The sequence below is a fragment of the Podarcis gaigeae genome (genome assembly GCF_964106915.1).
Source record: "Podarcis gaigeae genome assembly, chromosome: 5".
NCBI lineage: Eukaryota > Metazoa > Chordata > Lepidosauria > Squamata > Lacertidae > Podarcis > Podarcis gaigeae.
In genome coordinates this window covers 53,513,636-53,535,019 of record NC_139681.1, presented here as the reverse complement: position 1 = coordinate 53,535,019, position 21,384 = coordinate 53,513,636, and the positions used below count along the sequence as shown (strand labels likewise).

General features: G+C 44.4%; 1 protein-coding gene across 1 annotated transcript; it reads left to right on the top strand.

Moving 5' to 3' along the window:
• The first annotated feature begins 2,153 nt into the window (after positions 1-2,153).
• DUSP5 (dual specificity phosphatase 5) lies at positions 2,154-15,111 on the top strand. Its single transcript, XM_083740011.1, has 4 exons — positions 2,154-2,874; positions 8,570-8,712; positions 10,726-10,945; positions 12,992-15,111. The coding sequence occupies exons 1-4, from the start codon at positions 2,442-2,444 to the stop codon at positions 13,417-13,419; spliced, it is 1,224 nt and encodes a 407-aa protein (XP_083596137.1). The 5' UTR covers positions 2,154-2,441; the 3' UTR covers positions 13,420-15,111.
• Positions 15,112-21,384: the final 6,273 nt, after the last annotated feature.

Below are 21,384 nucleotides of genomic sequence, written 5' to 3'. Positions count from 1 at the left end.
TACAGGGAGTGAGTGTCTTTCTCAAGTTCTGACTCTTCTTCCCAATGCCTTGTAATGCATTGGGATCTCTCATATATTTTTATGAACTAAAAATGCAGCACACACATCAACAAAAATGACTGAACTCACACCTTGTGTAGTGGGTTTTCTTACCCAATGATATTACACCCATGCTGCTCTAATAAAAGAAAATACATCTGATGTATGCTTATTCTTCACACACTCACACACACACACACACACACACACACACACACACACACTCTCTCTGTTTATATCCCACCTTTCCCTCCAAAGAGCTCAAGGTAGAGTACATGGTTCTTTTCCTCCTTGTTTTATTCTCACAACAATCTTGTGAGATAGGTTAGTCTGGGAGTCTGTGACTAGTACAAAGTTACTCAGTGAGCCCTGGGGATTTGAACCCTGGTCTCCCAGATTCTAATCTAACATTCTAACTACTGTACCACACTGGGGACTCAATTTGTTCTATTACCATGTCCATGAAACTGGAAACCTATCCCTTAGCTGTCTCACCTTTCTAAGGTGTTTTATTTAAAAAGTCATACACTGGAATGAACAGTACAGTACAGTTTTGATTTTTTCATAAGAGTGTAGAAACAGCCCTGCTGGATCAGACCAAAGGTCTGTCTCTTGTTCTCATCAACTAGTAGCCAACCAAACACATATGGAAAACCCACACACACAGGATGCCTGAGGAATGTCAGGAAACTTACCCCCCGACTCTTCCTTCTCATGAAGCTGTCCATAGAGGTCATCGTTACAGATGCTTAAAGGCTTCTCTTTCTCACAAAAATACAGTTGGGGACAGAGCTAGGAAAATTACAGCAAGCTGATTTGCAGAAGTGGGCAAGGTAATTCAGAGTGGGCAGAGTGGGTGGGCAGGTAATTCAGAGAAGTATGGCTACGCTCTGTATTACATCTGAGTCTGCTGGCAGGCCAGCACCAGGAATAGGCAGGCCAGTGAGGGAATATGTTTTCCTGTACTAATTGGAAAGGTGCATGGTGACTTTTCAGTTGAGGAAGGCAGAACTTGTGAATGGTGGTAATCCACATTAAGAGAAGTGGGAGAAGACTGCCAAGGGATAATCAAAGGATTTTAAAATACACAGGTGCCTTTCACCTAACATGGTCATCCTGGGCTCCTAACTCCGGTAGTCTGCCCTAAAGACTACTTGAAATCAGTGCATGACAAAGCAGCAGTTGTCCGTATGGTTTGCATGAAATCAAAATGGTACATTCTTTACAAGCCTGGGTGAAGCAATGTGTAAACAACACATACGTAACAAAACCATCCTCAAGTCATTGCTAAACTGTGTACTACAGTGATTAAGAGTTTGCTTCTTCCCTTTTCACATAAAATGTTTCACTCTACATAGGACTTTATGTGAGCTTACTCCCGTTTTCAAAGGGATACTTTCTAATAATAATAATGTAGTTTCTGTCAAGAAAGGCATACCACCACACATCTACCCTACTCCTGGAGCAAAGAAAACTGTGCTGCCTCTGGAACCTGCCCTGCTAAAATGGCAGCATCCCAAGGTGTCTTGTGTGGGATGAGATGTGCTAAAACCAGTCCTCCCCAAAATCTATGCTAAGCCCTTTGCACATGCCTATATATCATCTGTCCATTTAACAGCTGTGCGGCAGACAGAAATTCAACAGGGGCTGTTTTTCATCCGTTTGCATCCCCACTTTCAGCCATTTTAATAACTGCGGCCTGCACTGGGCAGCTTAAGGGCCTGCCCACTGCAACTTGAGCAGCGAGCAACCTCTGCTCCCCGCAGCTACCACCATCATCACCGCCACCATCACACTTCCTTCCCTCTCTTAGTAAGCCGACGGAAGCAAGTGATGATTGAGTGAGTGTGAGTGTGAGGAGGGCTTTCTGATGACTAGAGAATTTCTGAGGCGTTCTTCAACTTCCTTTGCTTCAAGAAGTCTGACTAACGCTTTACTGAGCATCGCCTCTGCGTTCCCTCTTCCTGGGGGAGGGAATCTCCTCTCTCTCTCTCTCTCTCTCTCTCTCTCTCTCTCTTTCTCTCTCTTTTTCTCTCTCTCCACGAGCGGGCACGGCTTAGCAAGAAGAGGCGTGCCAGCTTGGGAACGTTTCTGTGACGTCAGTCGCCTTATATGGACAGCGCCGCGCGGCTCCGGCGTTTCATTCAGATAAATTGCCTCTTCTTGTAAGCGGAATCCCCTGACCGGAGTTACGCGAAGGGAAATGCAAAGGCTGGGAGGGGCGCGCCGCAGCCAGGAGGGGCATTAAAAGGAAGCGGGTTGGCAGCCCCTCCGGCTCCGTTTTAAAAGCAAAAAAAGGCGGGGTGCCTGTTTCCAGACCCGCTTAGTTTAATCGCTGCCTGGCTGCGCTACTTTCCCGAGCCTCCCCGAGGGAAGGGAACTATAGGGGGCAGAAGGCGACGATGAAGGTAACCGCTCTTGACTCCCGGCAGCTCAAGCAGCTCCTGCGGAAGGAGCCCGCCGGCTGCCTGGTCTTGGATTGCAGACCGTACCTCTCCTACTCGGCCTCCTGCCTCCGCGGATCGCTCAACGTGAACCTCAACTCGGTGGTGATCCGCCGCGCCCACGGGCGGCCCGTGCCCTTGCACTTCGTGGTGCCCGACGAAGCGGCCCGAGGGCGGCTGCTCCTGCCTGGGGCTTGCCCGGAGGAGGAAGAGGAGGAAAGGGAAGGGGACGCTGCGGTGCCCTCCCGGCGGCTGCTGACGGCCGTGGTCGTCCTGGATCAAAACACCCGGCACTGGCGGAAGCTGAAGAAGGAGAGCACGGCGCAGATCGTGCTGAACACGCTGCTGGCCAGCCTGCCGGAGACCGGAGCGAGGGTCTGCTTCCTGCGAGGTGAGGGGCGGCCCGAGGGGGAGAGGCGAGGACGGGGAGCCGCGGGGGCTCTGGAGGGTTGCTTTAGTGGCGGAGTTTGGCGGGAGCCTCTCCTCCCGGCCAAAGAGTTCTGCGAGTCGTTTCCCTCGCCTGCACGACGGCTAAGGAGCCGGACCCCCTGCCTGCCCTAGAAGGCGAGATCTCGGGGTAGGAAAGAGAGGAGCGATCGGGAAGCCAGAGAGGTGTAACCGCCTTCTGTTGCTCTGCTTCCTCGCGCTTTTGGTTAGGACGTCCGCCGACCGAAGTCTGGTCCTGCTAGGCTCGCCTCGCCTGTTTCCTTAACTTAATTTAACGCGAATGCAATAATAGTTTCACGCGAATCAGCCCGTCCCCTCAGCATCCGATGCCAGGAACCTGGAGACCCCCACCCCCATTAGTGTTTGAGGAGGAGGCGCTGATGTTGGATAAGTAATACCGGGCTGCAAAGCTTTTGCAGATCTCGAGGGAGGCAGTGGGTTCCTCGCCTAAAGCAACGTGTGTCTTGGAGAGTGCCAAGGCACTCGCACGGCGTAGGGAATCATGACTAGAGGCTTGCTGCTGCTGGGTGGATATATTTCCCCCTTTCCATAGTCTCCCCAAAGTTTTCCCCATCAACGGACAAGAGGTAAATCGGCTGGTGGTGAAAATAAAACAACTTTAAATTGAATAGGTGCATTGAAATGATGTTCAGTTGTCTAGTGAAGGGAAACTTGCGTGACTAATTACGGTCAGCATCCTCACTTCCTCACTGGGTTAAAATATCAAACGTTCATCTAAAGAGAAATGTGGGATTGGGGGGATTCAGAGTTGTAGAATAAATTACCCCTGTGGACACGGGCAAGTATCCCAAACTCCAAAATGCTGGACACTATTAAAGTGTTCCTGGCCTGCTCAGTAATACTATAATCTTTGAGTAAATTTATCGGAAATGCTGTATACTAATACATGGGATGGGTTGGAGGTAGAAACCAAGGTAATACATAATAATGCCCCTGCTCTTTTAATAAAAAGGAGTTCAGCAGTGTAAAAACTCAGCAGTGCCCTCTAAAGGGCAGTTTCCTGTAAATTACGAAATTAAAAAGAAATATAGATGCTGATGCGTACTCTTCCAGTGTCTCCCAAGACAGGCAGATGCCAACGGTCATAGATGCCAACCTCTTTTCCACCTAAATTGTAAGAGTGGGGAAAGTAAACAATTGCCCCTTTGTATGTAGCAGAATAAGACCGAGAGTTAATATGGGAGCTGGTCCTGTTAAAGGTGCTGCATGTTTTTATGCAGACTGCCTGCAGGTTCGATCCTCCTTGTGTGAAAATGGCAGTCTATTTTTATCACTGAGCATGAAGCAAACTTTCTGCGTACAGTGTGTGCCTAATTCAAGTGGACTTCACATTTGCCCGTACCCCTATATATAAAGAACGTAGATGTACAGAAAGATTGTGGAAGTCTTGTGGCCCCTATCTATGGAGCTAAGCGGGTGTGGGGTAGAGGAATGTGGTAGTGGTACTGCTTTCTTTCAAGGAGTGACCTTTGAACCACAAACTTCATGAGGTGAAGCTGCTAATGCATTCCCTTCCAAAGCTCCTTATTGCCACCCTGAAGCTTGGCTGCAGCTCTCTTCACCCTCCTCCCCTACATATTGCAAGATAAGAAACCTTTTTATTTTAAGACAATGTTCACAACTTGGTGCAGCTTTGGGTTATTTGGTGGCTTTGCCCACAGCAGAATATTAAATTCTTCTGGATGCCAATCATATCAAAGTCCCGTCCCCCGCAAAGACTTCCTGCCATCCAGTCCTTAGGCATGCTGGTATGGCAAATTCTGTGTGGCTGTTTGCTTTGAATTCTTCCAATCCACATTTAAAGAGCTCGCTTTTATTCTAGGCCATCTATGTAGACCCCATACCTTTAAAGCATATTCTCCCCCCTCCCCAAAGAATTATGGGCACAGTAGCTGGTTAAAAGGGTTGCTGGGAACTACAGTGCCCAGAATTCTGAAGTCAAGAACACACATTGAATATACTTTAAAGGCATGGCATGTAAGCAGCCAAAACTGCCTGCCGATAGCAAGCGATTTTATAAAACGAAAATGAAGAGCATTTAAGAGTGTGCTGCCACAGTAGGAAACTATCTTTTTGAAAAGCGAGTCTGTAGTCTGAATGCAATCTTAAGTTGCACATCCTTAAATAGAACGCTCTGTTGTTGCCACAGGTTTCCATCTTCCAGAAGCTGGCTAAATTGGCGAATTCTGTGTGAGTCACAAGCTCTTGAGACTCTTGCTATATTTTTAGTTCCGTTTGAATGTTCACTATGAAGTAACAGAAGAGTCCCGGGGTTTATCCCAAGGGTTTTGTCTGAACTGTGACATGAGAGAGAAAATTCACGGTTGAATGGAATGAAGTTTTTCGATTGGGGTTGGACTTGGGCAGTCCTAGTGAGATAAAGGTGTGAGTCAGAACTCTTGTCAGCCGCCATAAACGCAGCCTCGCTCTTCAGGGAATTGTTTTTACTGCGGAATGACACAATCCTTTTCAGCACCCCCCCCCTTTTTATATAAACTTCCAGCCCTCGTTAATTCATTGTATTTCATATGCGGCAATGTTTAAATTTGTGATAGGCTTTATCGTTTGAATTGTCAGCCTTGGGCAGCGGGCGCCCTCAAAGGGTCTAGTGTGGGCTCTTTCCCCCCACCTATAAAATAAGCAGTCATTTTTCATGAGAGAGGCTGCAGCTGTAAATGTCAATAAAAATAATGCTGGATTCTTCTGCCACTTTGTTATGCATAGGATTTTAATCATTGGTGGTGAAAAGGAAGCCTACCCCTCTCACAAGATGAGTAATGTAGCATTAGCAGAAATAATAGCAACAGAGTTCAGCCAGTGGGGGAGCAGAAGTGTGTGGCTGTGTTTGTGAGAGAGAGAGAGAACTGGAGGACTTGAAAAGGTGACTCACTTTAAGAACTGCCTGCAAATCTCCTGATCCCCAAAGGCTCCTGGTTTTCTATTAGCCTCCTGAGCAAAGGCACCAGCCACCCAAGAGAAATCAGTTTGGCTGGTTCCCTTGGTTTGTGAATCCATGGGCATAGAATTGAGGAAAGCTCACCATATAAAATCCCTATAAATAAACTGTCAGGAGTTATAGAAAGAGGATGTGGAATGAAATAGCAACATATTTAAGAACAAGGTCAAGGAGAAAAGCTGGCTTCTAACAATAACAGTTTTCACGGCCTTCTTGAAAACCCATACAGAGAGCCCTGTTCAGGTGACCACAGTACTCTGAAATGAGCTGTTGCTCCAGAATAGTTGTGTTTTCTCCCATTCTGCTGAGTGTTAAGGAAAATTTTTTTTCATTCAGCAAATATGTGATAGATCAATGTAATCTTTTTAAAAAAAAATATTCAGAGCTTTAGTTGATAAGGGGACACATTCTCTGTTAATTTTTTTTTTAAGGCTCAGCTAGTAGCTTTTAACAAGGGTAAACTGGAATTTTAAATGCAGGATAATTAAGCTTCTGCGTTCTGGCTGGATTAAATGAATCTGTAAAAGAGGCTCCATGGAATCTACACTTCCACTGACTTTGGACTGGTTCCTTAGTTCTGTATTTCCTCACTGTCAATATCCTGCTAAGAATGTTTCAGCATACAGCTACTCAAGGACCTAGATTACAGGGGTCAGCAAGCTTTCAGCAGGGGACTGGTCCACTGTCCCTCAGACCTTGTGGGGGCCAGACTATATTTTTTGCGGGGGAATGAACGAATTCCAATGCCCCACGAATAACCCAGAGATGCATTTTAAATAAAAAGACATATTCTACTCATTTAAAACACACTGATTCCGATTTAGAAGGCGATTGGGCCGGATCCATCCCCCGGCCCTTAGTTTGCCTACCCATGGCATAGAATATGTAGCAGAATAGAAATCTTAAGAAAGAAGGGTTTAAAATGCAGGCTTGTAAGATCCTAGGTGTGATTCCTTAGGTAGAGTTTCAGAACATCAATTTATCCATTGCTGCAATTTATCTTTGAGAAGATGTAGCAGTGCAGTACACCACTTTCCATGACAGTTATTCACTGAAACAAGTTATGGGTTTTGTTTCCCAAGTAAACATATCCTTTCAGAGACCTGAACAAAAGACATAGAAATCCACGTAGTATAACATGTTTGAAAGCACAGGTTTGCTCAAGGTATAGCTGATTTGCATGCTTCACAATTTCATCCAAGGTCTGAGCTTAACAGATACGCTCATTTTCACTAATTGTGCAGAGAACTTAACTAATTTATCTCACAGTTAAAAAAAAAAGCACTCATCTGGGGCTGTTTTGTTGTCTGATCCCATCATAGGATTTAATTAAGTTTTATGGCTCTTAATGGATCCATTTCATTTACCATAACACAATGGAATGGAAGTTATTAATCAGTACAGAACAGCCTCTCGGAGCTTGCCCTTCCTCAAATGGATACAATACATGAAGCTGTACGATAATAAATGTCTCAGAAGTAAATGGAGAATTGTTGGTGTTAGTCTTAATCTTTGAAACAGAGTCAGCTGATTTCTGCTGGCAAAGAATCACAATCTCTGTCGATAACCTTGAACTGCCATACTGTTTTTCTTTTAATTGTGGCTATTTAGCTGCAGTGTTAGAAAATGGGATAGAAAAGCTAGGAGCCAAATGGCTCCTGGGATCTGGGTTGTGGGCGCCAAAACAGAATGTCTAGTCACCATGGGTGGGGGTGTATGTCAGCAACACTTTTTATTTATTATTTTGATGAGCATGAATTAATACGCAAGTGACACATTGTTAATACAGTCATACCTCGAGATAAATACGCTTCAGGTTGAGCGTGTTACTTCCAGGTTTCGCCACTTGCGCATGCACAGACGGTCAAAATGACGTCATGCGCAGAAGCGGCGAAACGTGGCATGTGCAGACGCACTGTCACGTCTTACGTTCTGTTTGGGATGCAAACAGGGCTCTGGATCAGATCCCGTTCACATCCCGAGGCACCACTGTACAGTGGTACCTCAGGTTAAGTACTTAATTCGTTCCGGAGGTCCGTACTTAACCCGAAACTGTTCTTAACCTGAAGCACCACTTTAGCTAATGGGGCCTCCCGCTGCTGCCACGCTGCGGGAGCCCGATTTCTGTTCTCATCCTGAAGCAAAGTTCTTAACCTGAAGCACTATTTCTGGCTGAGCGGAGTCTCTAACCTGCAGCGTATGTAACCTGAGGTACCACTGTATCACATTTTTAGCAGAAATTGTTAATACAGTACATGTTTAATTTGGTATTTACAATAAAAATATTGGTACCACACCTCAGTTTTCAAAACGCAGTATCTTTATTGTTAAACTCCTTAACATAAAGTTTGAGGCTTCAAAGCATGTGCATTTCAGTAATCCTTGAGGGTCAGCCAAGTGCAAAAAATGGCACCCAGACTTTTGGAGATGCTCGCAAATGGAGAATCTTCAGGCACAAAGCGCCTGGCACCTCCTTAATTTTGAACCCTGTTTAGCTGTGGTAGGAAAAACTTCCCCACTTATTTATAAAATGTTCATCATGCAGTGAGAACTATCACAGCCTCAAATTAATTGACCATCAGGAACAATTAAACTATTTCCCCACACACACACTTCTGAACCCTATTAATTGACATTTCTTTGTTTGCTTCTTTCTCCTCAGGAGGCTACGAAACCTTTTATTTGCAGTATCCTGAGTTTTGCATAGATGTAAAACCCATATCCCAAGAGAGACCTGAAACGGAGAGAAGCACCAGCAGCCTCTACGAGAAGCCGTGCATCCACCACAAACCAGCATACGATCAGGTGTGTTGAGGGGAAGATATGACTAATCCCACCCACGCTCTGGCTCCTCAGGGGCTCTTCCTGTCATCATCCTGTTCGTAGCTGACTAGTTCACTCTTTTATTCATGTCTGGCGATGTGACAAAAGGACTCGGTGTGCATGTTTGTCATGTTTCAAATAAGAAGTCTGAGTGTGATGCACTTTTGAAGACAAGTGGCCTTAAAACGAAGAGAGATAGATGCCGTCAAAGCCACCTATTTCGCCCCCCCTCTTCTTCTTCCCTAATATGTAAAGAGTTTGTAACTCTTAAGAACTGTATAGTGACACCTTCCTGTTCACACCTTTCCCCCAAGGAGCTAGACATGCTTCACTCCCTCACAACAGTCCTGTAAGGTAGTTTAGCCTGAGAGACTGCATATGGCCAAGGGTTCACCCAACAACCTTTCAAACTGAGTGGGGATTTATCAACTTACCTCTCCCTCCCATTGCAAGCCAGTTCTTCTATTTATTGGAAGTTTATATATATAAATACACAATGTGCTCCTTTAGTATTCCCTCCCACCACCTGTACCTGTTGCTGGGGCCTATGCTTCCCCTTCTCACCTATAAATGGTAAAATATTTTCTTCAGAAAGACTAGGAATGGAAAATATTTCTACCTAAGTATTTTATTTTTGTAGGGGGGGGGAGTCAAGAGTGGGAGACTCTAAAGAACTTAATAGTAGTATTTACCTTTCTATCCCACATTTCTTCCGAGGAACTCTTATAACAGTTTTTCTCCCCATTTTATTCCCACACCATCCCTTTGGGGTTGTTTGGCTGAGAGTGGCAGACACATGGTCACCTCCAGTCAGCTTCAAGGCTGAGTGGATTTGAACCCGGGACTTCCCAGTCCTAGCCTTGACATGTGCAACCACTTGCCCACATGGGATCTGTTACTCATGGCATTCTTTGTATTCCCAAAGGTGATATATTAAAAAGAGGTTTTCCGACACCTTATGAAAGATGAATGGTGCCTTGGCTTGGTTTTCTGGGCACTAAATATAACGCTGTGACGTTTTCTAGCATGTAGCTTCTTTTCTTGTTTATCGCCTTCTATTCACAAAGGGGGAGAAGACTCGAGTGGCTGAGAGCAGCAGGGGAGAGTGTTGTGTTTTCTGACGTGGCAGGGCTGAGGGCCCCATGCTGATTCTGCTTTGGGAGGCTAAGACAGCTTGAAGTCAGAGGAGGCACATGCCAGCTGCCATCCTGCAATTATTAATTAGGCACGCATGAAAAGAGTGTCATGCTAAGCCCAGTAATGTGTTCATGTTTTTCTTTCAAACTGAACTTTAAAACAAATGCACACAGTGCATAGCATTGTCAAGATACCTTTGAAGCTTCTGGTTAAAGTACATCATGCCTACCAGGCTCCGTCAAGAGACACTGAACAGGCTTTGTGTCTACATTTTTAGTATGATGTTGTGGGGGAAAACTTGCCCTGCATTTTTTTCATCATGGTGACGGAATGGACAAGTAAAAATCCTTTTGGTGTGTGCTTCATGGGGGGAGGGAGGCATAAGAAAACCCACGAGTGAAATTGCTTGTGATACCACACATGGCAAATGTGAATGAGAAAAACCAAATCCACTGAACAGAAGGAGTCTTCTGTTACAGTGGTTTGCTGGTGAGCCACCATATTAGCCTATATGGGTGGATGAGTGGTTGACCTGGACTCCCTATCAGAGTCCTTGCATTGCTTACAACCCACAGGTCTTAAGGGGCAGTCCCTGCCAGTACGGAAGTAGCAGGGCTGGCAAAGCTCTCATTGTGCCAAGACCACAACAGTAATTCTACCCCCGCAGCAGGAACTGCACCTCTTGCAAAGTACTTCCTGTCTGGGTGCTACAGCTCTGATCTCAGTGATGTCTGGAAAACACCCTAAATTTGTCCAAAGCTCAGCCCCTGCTGTCTGTGTTCTACTGCGTCTCTGTGTGTGTGGAAGAAAAAACAGCAAACGAGAGCCTATAATTATATGCGGTTCTTTGCCTTCCAGGGTGGCCCAGTGGAGATCCTTCCTTTCCTGTACCTTGGCAGTGCCTACCATGCTTCCAAGTGTGAGTCCCTAGCCAATCTGAACATTACAGCACTCCTGAACGTCTCCAGGAAGAGCTCCGAGCCCTTTACGGATCAATACTGCTATAAATGGATTCCAGTGGAGGACAATCACACAGCAGACATCAGCTCACACTTCCAGGAAGCAATAGAATTTATTGGTAGGTGTATTTCTCTATTGAAGATAATACTGACCTCTATGGAGGCCGCCATCAGAGACCAAACCGCATGTCCCGAAATACATTTTGTTGGGGCTAAGGAAAAAGCCCTTCCAGAGCCTGTGATCAGGCTTCGCAGCTCTCTCACTTACCAGGAGGTGCATCTCCTTCCTGCCCCTTCTGTAGGGTGGTTAAAATATTTCATTACAGGGAAGCTTTGCGTGATAAATGGCTGTAGAGCAGGGTTTCCGAAACTTTGATCTCCAGCTGTTTTTGGACTACAATTCCCATCATCCGTGACCAGTAGCCCCATATATATAAGGGGGGAGGCTTTTAAAAAAAGAAGAAGAAAAAAATGATTTCACTGTGTTAAACTCATTTTGCTACCCGCCTTGAGCTAACTGAGGAAAGGTGAGGTATAAACTACAGAAAAACTACTGTGGCATAGGCCTCTGTGGGCTAGATGCATCTTTCAGCTGGCAAACATGTAAGTGAGGCTGCATAGCAGGGACGGGTGGTGAAGCAAAGAGTTCTCTGTGACAAGGGAAGGAGTATTTAATGTGCATGACTGGAAATGAAGAGTCTGGGGTGCTGACCTCTGACCCAGGGCTATTTGAGATATGTAGAGAGGGCAGGATTACTAAATGATAGAAATGACTATGTCTGCCAGTGTGCCACAAGCAGTGTAACTCCGTCCGTTACTTAAGAAAAAGCTACACAAACCTGTAGGCATGGTTCTACAGAGACCTTGCTTTTTTGTCTATTTTTTAAAGGAGAAGCAGCTTTTTCCAATTTACCTGAGCAGGACGGCAAGGAGCCGTAAACCAGGAAGTCCTTGGTTCAAATTTTGTTCCTAAAGCTAGCCACTGTCTCTGTCCCCCAACTTCAGTATGAGTTTAACAAAACTGACCTACCTTATAGTGTTGTTGTGAGAATTACTGGAAATGTTAAGTGCTTTACATTTAGTGCAAGTACTATTAATTTAATGTCTGTTAATACAGTACTGTACCCTAAGCTTGGTAGCAGGAAGCAGTTTAGGACACATTATTGCATTAACAAGCATTAAAATAATGATTATGTTAAAATATATGAAACAGTAACTCCATATTGAAGATGAGAAGTTTGAGGATTCAAGAAATGTTAAGATAGATGGATGCTTCAGTTGTTATGGCATGCCTTTGAGGATGTGACCCAGAGCAGAATGCAGTAAGATGAAATGTGGGTAATATATTTCTCACGCCAGCCAAACAGGGCCAGTTCTATTTTTAATCAACGCATTTTGCACAAGGAGCTTATTTTCAGAATTTTCCTTTTAATCTTATAACAATAATTGAATTGTGTGAGTAACTTGGGGGCCTCCCGTTGCGTAAAATGGTGGTTCTGCCTCAGCCATTTATAGCCTGACTTAAATCCAAGTGCCACTTATCAAGGGTTATAATTAGAGATGTTAGGCTACTTTATTGTGCATTTTGTGGTAGAAACCCCAGGAACCCAGGGACTTTACATCCCTGCTCAAAATGCATGCTGAGTGTCTACCAAAAAAGGCCCACAAAAGGTGGGGACAGAAGCAGTACATTTCATGCTCTTACCCAATGGAAAAATAGGCACATCTCCTCATCAGATGGGAGGGAACATGCAGCAAGCCCACACCTTTGGCCGCAAGGTTTGTGCTGCTTTCAAAAAGAACCTAACTGTGAATTCAATTCTTTTGTGGCATTGTAGTATTTGCCTTATCTCTTGCCATAGCTCGGCTAGATGATGGGAAGGCAAACCTCTTAACTTTATCCAAATGTGATTAATCTACCGTATAGCTATTAAGTTTTGTTATTTGAACAAATGCGTTAAATGCTTCAGCCAGTGTTAGTGAATAAAGTGGAAAATTTTCTCCTCCGGCATTCTGACATTAATTCCATTTGTGGAACACCTTCTGTCAGCCCACTACCTCTTTTGGACAATTGTTTGCAGAATGTTGTGCTGCCATTGTGGGTATCCACTTATAACATATTCAATGCATCATCACCACCCTCATCTGTTCTTCTTTTTCTTTAGATTGCACCAGACGGGCAGGGGGTAAGATCTTGGTGCATTGTGAAGCTGGAATTTCCCGCTCTCCCACTATCTGTATGGCGTATCTGATGAAAATGAGAAAGTTCCGCCTGGAGGAGGCTTTTGATTACATCAAGCAACGTAGGAGTCTGATCTCACCAAACTTTGGCTTCATGGGCCAGCTGCTACAGTATGAGTCAGAAATATTGTCCTCGACTCCCAGCCCTCCTGTTGCCTCTTGCAAAAGGGATACTGTGTCTTTCTTCACCGAAGAGCTGGCTTTGGGCAAAAGCTTCGAAGGCTCCTGTTTTGCTTTTCCTACCTCAGTTTTGAATTCCGTGCCCATTCACTCACCTGTCCACCAGCTAAATATTGCTGCATCTTCATCCTGCTGGACTCTCCTGGGAACAAGAGACAATACAGTCCCATGAGCCTGGTAGAGAGTATAATGATACATTTCACCTACATGCAATACAGAGGACCTCATGAATTTCACCTAGAACTGGACACTTGAGGGGATGTCTATACCTGGAAGGGGGAAAAGTCATTTTACATTGAGATGGAGTCTTTGTTCAGTGCATTTAAGTTTGGGGGATAGCTATGCCATTTCAGGTTGTTAAGTTGTGCTGAGTCTAGCCAACTCCTGCTGTAGCTCAAATTGTCCTAGGCTTGTGTTTTGAACTAGAAGATCATTCTTCCTCTTCCCAGAAGTAGATGCCCTTCGTTATGGCTGAGAACATAAGTGTATGGACACTGGCTAGATCAGGCTTTCAAAAGAAGGAATGTTTTTTTAAAAAGAAAAGTTGTGCACTGTTTAAGGGTTTTTTAGAATAAATTCTGGACTGTTTGTGCACACACTACTATACTTCCAGACTACGCTGGGGTAGAGAGAACGCCGCATACAGTCTGTCTGGTCTGATTGCTTCTCCGTTGCTGTCTCCCTCCCTCTCTTTTAATTATAGCCTTGTTTCAAAAGTGTAAGCAATAAACAGCTGTGTCAGGAAAGCAGAGCTGTAATGAAAAGCACAATTTACAAAAGAAGCAAACACTGACATTTCGGTGATGGCAGAAACTTGAATGTTTGCTTTTTCCTGTTTTGTGTGTTTTTAATATGTACTACACCATAGGCTGCAAGTGGGTTAGAAGGTAGGAGCAGAAGACTTCTTTCTTCCCACTTCCAATGACCATTGCTTACTGCTGTACAACTGGGGTCAGGTCTATCCTTCCCCAGAGGCCTTGGGTGCTTGTCAGAGGAACTTGTGCACGTCCCAAGGCTGTGACATCATAGGGGTTCCACTCTTTCTCATCCAGTTGAATCCAGCTTGGGTTTCCAGAGATGCCTTATTTCCAGGGGATGTTTCATTCTTAAAACACCATGGTCCTATCAAAACACAAGAGGTTTCCCCTGTTCCACTGGGGACACCTGCTATGTTCTATTTCAGAATCATCCAACACTATAGTAGAACCCTACCAACTCTGTAACTGGATGTAGCAACACATATTCCCAAATGGCACCAGTAGAACTGTGTGTGGCTGGCATATGGTGGCCATGTTGCACCTACCGTTTGAGTGAAGTATAGTCAAATTCAGGCTGATGGTGTGCACAGAAGTACTGTTACTCGGGGGGGGGGGGTGAATTGCTGACCTTCCAGGTATTGTTGGACATCTGCATTGGCATGAGCTTCAGACAGCATGACCAAATCAGAGGTGATGAGTGTTATAGTCCCGCAACATCAGGAAGGCTACACATTTTCCAGACTGGCTAATCTGTTCCTGAAATCCCACAGTTGAAAGTTCAAGTAGGATTCTGCAATGCAGAACCTGTGTTCTACAGCTTTATTTTGGCTTGAAGCAAATGGCCAAAGCACAGATTGGTTCAGCTGCAGTTCAGTAACAGCCATGTGTAGGACATACTGCTGAGCTAAAAGGCTGCAAAAAATAAATGGGTGGAGCTGCACAGGTGTTCACAGGCCATATTGTCACCCCGCTCCAGACTTGGACCTCTGTTGAGAGATGACTGCCTCCTCTTCTAACAGTATGCACTCTACTAAAGAGCAGCAAAGAAGGAATTTTAAAAGAGCAGGCAGTTCTACAGCAGTTGGTTATGTAAAGGAATGCTTGAATTTTTTTTAATGCTTATCCAATGAAAATTTCTTTTTCTCTTTTTATTGCAATTAGATTAACTGCATTTTAAGATTTTAAGAAAAAGTTGGAAGGGGGCAGCTTGCAAACAATGCATCTCCCCATTGAAGTGTTATCCATTTATATATTACGTGGTCTTGTTGAACGTCATGTGGCTTGCTTTTCCCTGTACTGATTGATCTCTTCCATAACACATTTCTAGCTGTGGAATAACATCATTTCCAAGCCAACTGGGGTCCTTTTTTTCCAGGGCATCTGTGTGTCTAGCTTGTATGTCTACTGGTGGCTCAATGTGCTGCTGTTGCTTTGTTCAGTCACATTTTTTTCTAAATGTAAGAAATGGCAATAACTGCCTGGAAAACTTGTGAATGTGAATATGAGACCTTTTTTTAAAAAAAAATAAAAACGTAAAAAATAACAGAATTTGAAACATTTTGTTCCGTGGATTATATGCACCAAGTCAGACAACATGTGAAAATATTACCTGCAAGGTTCAAGATGCAATTCATAGAATGGAAAACTAAATGCCAACTAAAATACAGAACCCTTGAAGCTCTTTAGAGATACTACTATACCATGTGGGGGCAGGGAAGCCTGGCCTGTGTGTGCAAGCATGGGCACACACACCATTTTAAAAGCTCTACCTAATTAAAATACTGTATTCACAACCTAGTTTCAAATGCATGTAACTATCATGGCTTTTACACCAAGGACTTCGATTGCTGCTGTTCTGCGAAGGGAGTAGGAAACTGCTTAACAAAGCTCTCAATACCCTCAAAACTACAGCAGCTACTTTCTGAAGGAGAGTTAGTTAGGATGATCAAGCCAATAAAAAATAGGTTTCATGGCAGTTGATTGAATGTATGTATTTATGCCTACCTATGCCCTCAAATGGAACCATGCTCTGGTAAGAGTTCTATAAAATATGGCTCACCACAGGATTTTGATGAGGTTCAAGTATTCAGTACCCATGTAAATAAGAGTGTGCTCTTTAGAAACCCCTCTGTAATGCACAGGGCTTCCACGTTGGATAAATCAAATACACGCAGGTCCCACTTTATGAACACAATGTGTTTCCTGGGAAATGTTCATTAGGCAAGTGTTTGCATAAGGAGTCTGCAATTTCCCTTGATTCCTGTGGGGAAATTTCTAATGCATTCCCAACCATAAAAGGTGGGGGGACGGGGGGGGACCCAAATGTCCTCTGATTTGTTCAGTCACTCCCCCTCTGTTCCTCAGCCAACAAGGAAGTAAAAAATGCTTTCTGTTCCAATATCTGAATCTGCAGTGTGTATAAGTGACATTTGGGTACTAATGCCTCATGTTTGGGTAACAACAGTGGCGTAGCGTGGGGGTGCAGGGGGGCCCGGCCGCACCGGGCGCAACATCTGGGGCTTAGGGTTAGGGGGCGCAAATCCACGGGTTAGGGGGCACAAATTACTTGCCTTGCCCCGGGTGCTGACAACCCACGCTACGCCACTGGGTAACAATATTTGCAGAGCAAGTGTTCATAAAGCAGGACTCTGATGTATAGAACAGTGCATTTCTTAAATTATATTGGGCCTTGGCATTTTAAATACAGTTGAACCTTGGATCTCAAAAGTCTTGGCTCCCAAACAAATCTGCTCCCAAACAACTGAAACCCAGAAGTGAGTGTTCCAGTTTTGGAACATTTTTTGGAAGCCAAACATCCAGTGTGGCTTCCGCGGCTTTATTTTTGTTTTGCAGAGATGGGACTGAGATCAAGAAGTAACAGCTTGCTTAAGACCACCTGTTGCAATTATTGCTGAAATCAAGATTTGGTGTGCAGATGTCTTGGTTCACATTATGCTGTAGCAGAAAGATAAGGAATACAGTTGCACCAAGGATGAATTAGGTTCATCAGTTTTCCTTTCTTATGCCCCTTCTTTTATGCATTGATGATGAAAAGGGATGCCACCTCATTCTTACTGTTGCAAGAAAAGGCATTTGCCATGAATATGAGGAAGTAGGAATTTGGGTGTGGGGAGGCATTACCACCAGCCTCACGCATTTCAGTTCTCTTGACATTTGTGCTCTATCACATCGTCAGCTTGCTCTGAGACATGAGTAAATTAAATTTTCCAAATGAGGACTATGAATATAGCTGAGGAGGTGGGGCTGAGTCATCTGAGTGAATCAAATGAGGGCACACAAGTAACGGGGGATTGCAATTGCAGCATCCCATTTTGTTTTCTATCTGTATCGAAATGATGGGGCCATTTTGCTCTGGCTTTTCCAGCTTGCAAACAGAGCTGCTCTGCTATTCATAGAGTGTATTAAGATTAGGAGAGAAATTCCATTTTCCATTACCAGCAATGATGCATTTTCCTCCCTTGTCTGCAGCCTGATATATGTGCAAACTGTGTGGGCGCTTCACAAAAACTATATTGAATTTTACAGACACTGGCTCTGGGCTTGGACAACCTCACCTGATTCATATGTCACAGAGAAACAGAACCGGATGTCATCAGCATACTAATGCTGAGACCTAACAGCTTCATATAGTTAAACGGTACAGGGGCAAGATTTGGGACCCACAAAGCATTGTTGTGGTGGTGCCAATAGGCAGTCCTCTAATGCTACTCTCTGTAACCAACCCTGCAGGTAGGACGAGAATTGCTGAAGAACACTGCTTGCAATTTTTATCTTGCAGAGTCAGTCCAAAAAGAGACAGTGCTCAATGGTATTAAAAAAACTACTGAGAGGTTGCATCAGAATAACACAGCCATGCTCCATCTATCCCTCTCTTGGGAAAGGTCATCCACTATGAGAGCCAAAACCATCAGATCAGAACCTTGACTGAAATGGGTCTGGATCAGCATTGGGAAACTCTTGATTTTCCAGATATTGCTGAATTACCACTCACATCATCCCTGGTCGTTGGCTATGTTTGCTGGGTCTGATGGGAACTGTAACATCTGGAGGGCCAAAGGTTCACCACACCTGGTCTAGATAATCAATAGCCTCCAACAATACTTTCAGTTGTGCTGCCACAACTGTCTCAATTATGTTGCTTGAAAAGTGGGTGTTAATGACAGGATGGTAGTTGTCTAAAACTATTGAATCCAGGGTGGACATTTCCAGGTTGGTAATACTATGCCTCCTTGAGGGCAGCAGGCACCACTTCCCTATATAGAGATGCATTCACCACACCTTGGACCCATCCAATGAACACACACATCCCTCTAGCAATCAGCCAAGAAGGGCAATGGTCTGGATGGAACCTGGTCAGCCTCATTCCTACAAGCACCTCGTCCACATCATCAGAGTGCATCACTTGATGCCACAAATGAGAATTAGATATACCACTAGATACCTCAGATGGATTTGCAGTCAGAGCAGCATCAAGGTCTCCATGGAGAAGAGCAATTTTAACTTCAAAGGCTCTTCTCAAAGAGTAACAGCAGGTTGCTGAGTGCCAAAGCTGCATTCGTGGAGGACGATGATAAGGCTGGCCCAGGCAGGCAGTTTCTTGCAAATAATATAATGTTCCATTAATCCCACAACTCATTTTGAAAAAGAAAATAAATCTTAGTGTTATGCCTATAGGAACATGTCTGTCTACCACAGGAATTGGGAAGGAAATCTTTAAAATAGGCAGCTACCTTACATTTCAGACCCCAGTGTAGAAGATCCATAGAACTTTTCGTAAATTAAATAAGTGTGTGTGTGTTTCTTTTCTTAGAGTTTCATATCCGCATCTAGTGTTCTGTATTTTATTGTATCATATTTGCAAAAAAAAGAAGACAAGAATAAATAAATCCTAAATCCACATTACTTCAAAACCCAAATAAAAGGAGGAGTTTGAATTGCATCAGTGGGGGTACTGGGGAAGAGGAAGAACCTGGAAGACAGGTGAATGACAAAATCTGAACCTGTACTTCTGTTTTGCAGTGCCATCTTTGTCATCACATCCAGGTTTCCATCTGCTGGATTCTGATATATTTAAGCACTAATAGAAGGTGATTGGGCCGGATCTGGGCCCCGGGCCTAAGTTTGCCTACCCGTGATGGAACGCATTGCCTGGTCAATATGTACATTCTCCACTTAGAAACTGTGACATGTGCTGGCAAGTTATGTAACACATCCTCAAATTATGACTTGAGGTTATGCAGATGGAGTAGACAAAGTACACAATTCCCCACTCACCCTCTCAATAGGTGCACATTTTCCACAATGCCAGACAGATGTGCACCATGGCTAGCTTGTGTGCACATTATCCATTCAATTCATACTGACTCCAAGTTCTTTATGGTGTAAACCTGCAATATTGGCTGCAAATTGTTGGCTGATTCTTCTTCCCTACCCTCTGTAAAATGTCATGTACTTGAAATCAAAAGGTACCAGTCAACACACTTTCTACAATGGCTTAATAGTCTATGCAGAGCACGTTGTCAGCCACTCTGCAGCTAAGTAAACAATGTCAGGCCCCAGGTGGGCGGAAAAAAATGTCTGTGCTACTGAACACTAAAGAGTTGACACGGTTCAGCTTACTAAATCCAGCTGTGAAGAGCAGCTGGTTTTCTGGCCTTCAGCAGGGTGGATGCAGAGGGATATGCTTCGGAGAATTGATCAGGGGGGCACTCCTAGGGAAGAGGAAAGACAGAAGATGTTTTGTTCTGCCTGCTATGGCAGTCATAAAGTGGGCCTCTGACAGTTCTGATTGCTCCCAACAGCTGTGAAGAACACTTGCTTTGCTTTTTGTTCTTTGGGCATTTGCCTGAGATGACTTGGAGAAGTGGCTCGAAAAAGTGGAGAGGAGGGGCAGCAGGGGGAGAGGAAGAGAGAGGTGTGGGGAGAGAGAGAGACCTTAAGGAAGGAAGAGGAAGCTCTGAAGAAAGTGTATGGCTCACGGGATTCTGTTTTTGCCTCTTTCTTTTAGGTCACCAAGACAAATGGGAGATGTTTGTGAACCTTCCTTGCTGGGCGCTACTGCCAAATTTCCCACTTCAAGCAACTTCACCCCATTCTTCTTTGTCTTCCAGCCCACTTCTTCCTCCTCTTCCTGTGAGGGACAGCCCCCTCCCCAAGAAAAAAAGAGAACAATCCACTCTTATAGAAATTCCTGCCTCAGGCTGGGAAAATCAAGGGAGGCAAGAGAGGAAGTGGTGGAGCATGAGGGGCCTGGAAGAGAGAGCAAGAATACATTAATGAACTCAAGCAGATAAAGCAAGAGAAGCACAAGACACTTATTGAGGCAGAACATTCTCTTTCGGAGCTTCTTCTTATGTGGAGTCACCATCATTGTACAGGTCACCATTCATGTCTCCTGCTCTCCCCTTCCCTCCTGCATCATGTGCTCTCACTCTATTTCTATCCAATATTAAGTGCTCAGGAAAAGGTTCCTAACATAGATGCAGTAAAACAAGGACCTCAAAGCAAAGGGTACCAGCACATAGACTGACTACAGGGGTGGGGCAGGGAATGCATGGGTCTTTATTTATAAGGCTTGCATGGATTTTCTGCAGCCCTGTGGTCAGTATGTGTTTGCAGCTGGGAAAAGAGATTTGTGGAGAATCTTTGGATGTGGATTTGATGCGCAACGTGGAATATAAAAGGGTTATGTGCATTCATAGAAAACAGGTCAATTCACAGTTACTGGTTATGAAACTGCATTTGTAGGGTAACAAAACTCGGGAATGGAATATCCATGTTCAACAGCGGAATACCTCTCTGTACAAGAGTGAACAGCAGGCAACAATTCAATCAAGCCTTCTTTGCAAGTTTCCCAAGAGAATCTGGTTGGCCAAATGGAAGAGAGAACACAGGCGCGGCCAGTGGTCAGGGTTGATGGGAGCTGTAGTGCAGCAGCATCACATTGAATACTCTTGAATCTTAGGTAGATGGAACTGGGAGCCATCTACCTGGGATTCACTCAGAATCTGTTTTATGATTTCATACCCTTCTCCAATGAAAATAGGGGCATCCCATTCCATAACGATAATTTTACTATTTCTACCTCCCCACACCTTACTGGGTTGCCCCAGCCACTCTAGGCAGCTTCCAACATATATAAAACATAATAAAACAGTAAATAATATAATAAAACAGAACATAATAAAACAGTAAACATTAAAAAAAAACATTCCCCATACAGGATTGCCTTCAGACGGCCCAGGGGTCAGATAACTCCACACTCTCCAACATTTATCCAAAGAAAATAGGGACGTCCTAAGAAAATGTGGGACATTTTGGGATCAAGTAAGAAACTGGGATGGCTTCTCTAAATTAGG